The sequence below is a fragment of the Aulonocara stuartgranti genome, assembly GCF_965226115.1.
Source record: "Aulonocara stuartgranti genome assembly, chromosome: 4".
NCBI classification, from domain to species: Eukaryota; Metazoa; Chordata; class Actinopteri; order Cichliformes; family Cichlidae; genus Aulonocara; species Aulonocara stuartgranti.
The window spans coordinates 20,098,118-20,104,232 of NC_138942.1; the positions used below are offsets into that span (position 1 = coordinate 20,098,118).

Below are 6,115 nucleotides of genomic sequence, written 5' to 3' on the forward strand. Positions count from 1 at the left end.
CACACACACACACACACACACACACAATCTCACCAGGGGCAACTCCAGACTGAGACAGAGTCCAGCCCCTCTCCAGGAGACTGGTTCCAGAGCCCAAGCCATGTGTGGAGGTGAGCCCGACTATATCTAGCCGGTACCTCTCAACCTCACGCACTAACTCAGGCTCCTTCCCCACCAGAGAGGTGACATTCCATGTCCCTATTGCCAGTCTTGGCAGCCGGGGGTCAGTCCGCCAGGGCCTCCGCTCCTGGCTGCCACCCGGCACACAATGCACCCAACCCCTATGGCACCTCCTGCGGGTGGTGGGCCTGCGGGAGGATGGGCCCATGTCTCCTCTTCGGGCTGTGCCCGGCCGGGCCCCATGGACTAAGGCCCGGCCACCAGACGCTCGCCCTCGGGCACCCTCCCCGGGCCTGGCTCCAGGGCGGGGCCCCGGTAACCCTATCCCGGGCAGGGTAAACTGTTCCCTCGGTGTCCTTTTCATAAGGGTCTTTTGATGAGAACTATTGATAACAAAAGAAAGAATCTTTGGAAAAAAATTATCTGAGGAGAATAAAGTTATTTTAGTCTGACCCCAGTCCCATCCGCTAACATGGAGGAGGCGGGGTTTATGACCTATACTGCAGCCAGACACCAGGGACGTAGAGATAGAGACGTTTTGGCTTCATTTTTGGGGAGCTGTCGTGTTGTCCATCTTTTATACAGTCATTGGGTGGGACATGACAACACCGCCACCTGCAGGAAGATTTTCTCTCTGTCTGGTACCTTGTGTTCTGATACCTGACAACTTTTTTCTTGAGAACTGAGACCTGACAATTTTTTTGTCTGATACCTGACAACTTTTTCTTGAGAACTGAGACCTGACATTTTTTTGTCTGATACCTGACAACTTTTTTCTTGATAACTGAGACCTGACAATTTTTTTGTTTGATACCTGACAACTTTTTTCTTGAGAACTGAGACCTGACATTTTTTTGTCTGATACCTGACAACTTTTTTCTTGAGACCTGACGATGTCCTAAAATGTACACCGTATCAGAGAAGTGTGCTCAGCAGATGCCATTTACACCAAAACTGAAACCAGGTTCTCTACAGGGAATACTGATGGTTTCCTGGGGTTTTATTAACACTGGAGTGAATGGACTCCATATCCTGACCATTCACACTTGTACAAAGAAACAGAGGTAAAATAAATGAAAATGATTTAATAAATTAATCGGAATGAAAAATGTAGTTAGGGCATTCTACCATAACGATCCAGCGATGAGTAGAAGCCACTCCCTGGCTTAAATGCTGGCTGCACTGATGAGGCCCAGGTGTTCCTCCACTTCAGAGGGGCGTGGGCCGAGGGCGTGAACCCACCATGAGTTCTGCCCTGGCGAGAGAGCAAAAGAGAGAGCGAGAGAGAGAGAGCAAGAGAGAGAGAGCAAGAGAGAGAGAACGCTACTGTCGCGCTGACCTAGTAGGTGTGGCTGTTATTCCTCTTTTCCTTCTCCTGCCCTCTACCTGTTCGGTGCTGCTGCTTGCCCATGGCCGCTGATTAGACCTTGGGTGCAATCAACAACTAAGCACGGCCTGGTGTGCGCCGCCCTGCCAGGTGAGCCACATTAGAGCAATCAAGGGTGGGCGTGCCTAGTAGACCTTAAAATGCATGCAGCAGTCATTTGACCCGGGTGCAACATACTGAGAGGACGGCAAACAAAGCACTTTTCCACTGTGAGGAAGACTTTGAACAAGACAGGCTATCGGTAAGCTCTTGAGTTCACATTTTGCTTTTGCAGATGTATCTGGGACTATGGAAGCTCAGTTGTGCAAATGTTTTACGCTTAGGGAAATAGTTGCTGCATTTAAGTTTAATTATATTGACAAAAATGAATGTTTAAGTTTGAATAAATTGTTTGTGCAGTTAGTGTTCCCACATATTTATGTTAATTAATATTAAAAATAGTTACCCCAAATCCTTGGGTGGATCGTAAAACTAGTGAATAAATGTTTGGTTTTGATTTAAAGAAAATAATTCTTTGTAAAGAAAATCCTTAGTTAAAGTCTATTAAAATGTTTGTGAACTCTAAAATGTATACTTTAAAATACAATTGTTTATAAAAAAGTGTTAAATGCAAAGAAGACACATTGTGTATATTTATTTAAGAACCACAGTTAAATTAACACAGTTAACCACATGGTAAATGGCTTTACTGAAGTGTATTTTGTTATTTCATCTGTCTTCTGTGTAATTTATCTGAATGGTTAATGAAATGTTCTTTATTTTTGTGTTGAAAGGTTTTTTACCTGCTGCTACCTACCAGCTATCAAACTAGTTGGTCTAAATAAAGTTGAGTGAAATTCAAAGTCTGGTCTTTTTCAAGTGTGGACACCTCACAGTCAGAGGAACACTTGACAGTAAAAAACCGGCCTGGCCAGTAGAGAAACCGGCCTTGACCAGTGAAGACTCCACAAAAGCTCACCACAAAGACGGAGAAGACTCCACCTGGGGGCCTGGAGGAAATTGCACACCGTTTGCCTGTCCAATCAACAACCGAGAAAACAGAATGGCTGAGTCCAAGTCACTCGAAGAGCTGAAAATAGAGCGAACCACTGCAAAGAGACTGTTTTCCAGACTCACCAACCATATAATAAGGACCCACATGGATATGTCTGTAGAGGAGCTGCAGGATTCCTTCAAGAGACTCACAGTAGAGGGCTCCAAAGTGATTGACGCGAACGAGGAGCTTGAGGCCGCCTACATCACGCAGTGTGAAGCAGAGGGCACACCGGAGCTGATGGGCCAACAGAGAGCAGACGTCGAAAAAACGGAGAAAGAATGTGAGCAGAAGTTGAAGGAGGTGAAGCACCTGATCAGAGAGACACTGTGGACATCATATGGTGAAAAAGAACTGACCCTTGCTCTAAAATCAGCAGAAATGGCGTGTGAGAACGTCACATCCACTCAGCCTGATACACCGCTGGAGGCATATGATTTTATGCTCCACCATCTAGAAGAACTGGTGAAGAAAGCTAAGCAGGCACACCAGACATGGAACCGCTGGGCTCCACCTGCTGAGAGGCGAGATTGTGATCGTCGACTAATGGAGCTCGAAACCTGCCTTCCAAAGCTGGTGTCAGGGAAGGCAGTCCTGATCAAAGCAGAGAGGATTAAAAGAGATGCCGACCAAGCAGTTGTCACAGTCCGCAACGCAGCCTCGGTCGCAGCCATAAAACTGAAAGCCACAGCTTTACCAAAGTTCACCGGCAGCCAGCGTGAGTTCTACAGATGGCGGAAGGAATGGGAGGCTCTGCAAAAGCAAGGTGAACCAACCGGGTCCGTGGAAGTAAAGAAATTCCAACTTCTCGATAGCCTCGATGATAAAGTGGCCAAAGATCTGCGCCTGTCCACATACACCTCGGCCGATGAGATCTTCAGAGTCCTCGAGAACCGCTATGGAAATCAAGCCACCATCGCCATTGAAATCATTGAGGAGCTTCAAGCTATCCCTCCTGTTCGTAGCAACCAGCCTAGAAGAATTATAGAGCTTATCCACGCAGTTGAAAAGGCCCTCTATGATTTGAGTGAGCTGGATGAAGCAAATGCCATAAAGAACCTCTTGGTAATAAAGTCTATCGAAAGCAAGCTGCCTGAGTCCCTAAAGAAAGACTGGCTCACCCACGCTGCTGATCCAAAGAACGCTGTGACTCATCAGAACCGGTTTGACAAGCTGCTCGCATACCTCCAATCTCAAGAGTCCATCTACGAGCAGTTAGACCAGCTGAGAGACATCGACCCTGCCAAGGAGAGAACAAAGTTCCCAATAAAGTACGCCCGTACGAAGTCAGTCAAATCCAGTACTGATCCAGCAGGCTGCATCATCTGTGGGGACCCGAAACACAAGAGAAAGCTCTACATCTGCAGGCGGTTTAGAACCAACACAAAGTTACAGGAGAAAAAAGATGCAGTGCGGCAACTTGGAGCCTGCAAGAGGTGCCTCGAGATCCACGACGAACCCTGCAGAAAGATGACTTACCTGTGTGGAAATCCAGAGTGCAAAGACCAGCATCATTACCTTCTTTGTCCCTTGCCACGACCCTTATCACAAAGGCCCAAGTCTGGTCCGGCGAGAGCTGAGGGGAGGAGGTATACAGAGGTTCAAGAAGAGTTCATCTCTAAACTATCGCCAGAGCTAGCGCAGGAGTGTCGGAGAGCTTTCTGCAACGTCTCATCACGAGCCTTCAACTCCATGGCAGCAGAGAGAGGTCTACTGGAGGGGACTGGTCTAAAAGAGTACCCTGTGATCCTGATGCTCCTTGACGTCATCGCCAATGATGGGCAGAGAATTGGGACATTAATTGATCTAGCATCTGACACAAACTACATAACCCATAAAGCTGCAAGTAAGCTCAACCTTCGCAGTGAAGACGTCATGCTCGTCATCCAGGGTATCGGAGGTATGAAGGTGTCTGTGGCAACCAAGCGCTACCTTCTCAAGATCCGTGTCAACACCTCAAGAGGAACTTTATGTATCCATGAGCGTTTATGTTAATGAGAGTGTGGGGAGTGAGTTGAAGGGTGGGGTGGGCTGCTTTTAACCATGTAAAGCACTTTGTGCTACATTTCTGTATGAAAAGTGCTTTATAAATAAAGATTGATTGATTGATTGATTGATTGATTGATTGATTAAAAATGCACTTTTCCTTTCTTTGACCCAAACTCTGTGACCTGGCTCTGTGGCACAATAATAAACAGCTGAATCCTCAGTCGTCAAGCTGTTCATCTGCAGATACACCTGCTTTCTGCTGTTGTCTCTGGAGATGGTGAAGCGGCCTCTGACTAACTGAGAGTAGTAGATTTCATTACTATCATAGCGGATCCAAGCAACCCACTCTGGTACTTTTCCAGCAGCCTGTCTGATCCAAGCACCATTAATATCACTGCTGAACCCTGAGTATGTACAGGTCAGTCTGTGTGATTCTCCAGGCCTTTTAATCACTGATTCAGACTCAGTCAGTGTTTGACCCTCAGTACCTACAGACAAAAACATAATTAGCTTCTTTATATCAAACATATCTTAATGTTTGCAGAAGAAATGTGCTGTCCTTACCAGCCCAGTAAACTGACATAAGAAAAACAAAGGTAAACTAAGGACACTTCATTGTATTAGTCATGTCTCTCTGCTCAGTCTACAGTCATGAAAATCTCCCATGTAGTGCCTTTCTTATATTTGGCAACACATGCGTAAAAATCTGAATTTGCATAAACTCCTCCTTAAAGAAAAACTTCGTCTCATATAAAGATCTGCACACGACTTATATTAAAATATTTAAGCAAATATTATATATATTTACAAATGATTATTACTATTTGTTACTTAATAAATATTAATTTTCTCTCAAAATTTAGTCACCAATTGATTTATGATACATGGGCAAAAAACTCCATATATATTCATTATTAAATGTGTGCTCCATTATGTAATACAGTCATTAATCACAGGAATATTATGACTCTTTATTGTTAAAGCTACTTTTGATTGAAGTTCTGATAAGGTGGATTCACAACAACATCAGCTGTTGCTTAAAAACAGGAACCAGATCAGTAACATTTTATGAGGCATCCAAAACTCCATAAAACAAAACTAAACTCCAATAAAACTAATCCTCTGCATGGTGAATGATGGACATATCAAAAATGGTTTATCGTTTAAAAATTTTTTTTTTAAAAAACACCACATACTGAATATCGAACGATGGGTGTTTGCCAAAAGACAAGCAAAAACAAGAATATATACTGAAGACAAAGCAAACCCTTCTCTTGATTTAGTATCACAGTGTCACTGTGACTCTTGAGGACAACAATAAACATCAGAATCCTCTGATGTTGTCTGCAGATTCAGCTGCTTTCTGCTGTTTTCTAATATTTCTGTCTACCACGCTCTCTATCAAGCATAGCGACTCCTTAAAGCCATTTCATACACCCTTAAATCATTATTGGTCTCCTCCTCTGGTGGCTTCATATTACAAATGTGTTCATGCACTGAGAGATTTTTGTTCAGCTCTGCTGATGCTTTGTGTTAAGTTTGACTTTTTGGCTCAGTAATACACAGCAGTGTCTTCAGGCTGCATA

The 6,115-nt window shown here is 44.4% G+C and overlaps 1 protein-coding gene across 1 annotated transcript; it reads left to right on the forward strand.

The window, feature by feature from the left end:
- Nucleotides 1-1,443: 1,443 nt before the first annotated feature.
- On the forward strand, nt 1,444-4,535 carry LOC309705660 (uncharacterized protein; the record flags this gene model as incomplete). Its single annotated transcript, XM_082531583.1, has 2 exons — nt 1,444-1,748; nt 2,281-4,535. The coding sequence occupies exon 2, from the start codon at nt 2,550-2,552 to the stop codon at nt 4,533-4,535; it is 1,986 nt and encodes a 661-aa protein (XP_082387709.1). The 5' UTR covers nt 1,444-1,748; nt 2,281-2,549.
- Between the last annotated feature and the right edge of the window lie 1,580 nt (nt 4,536-6,115).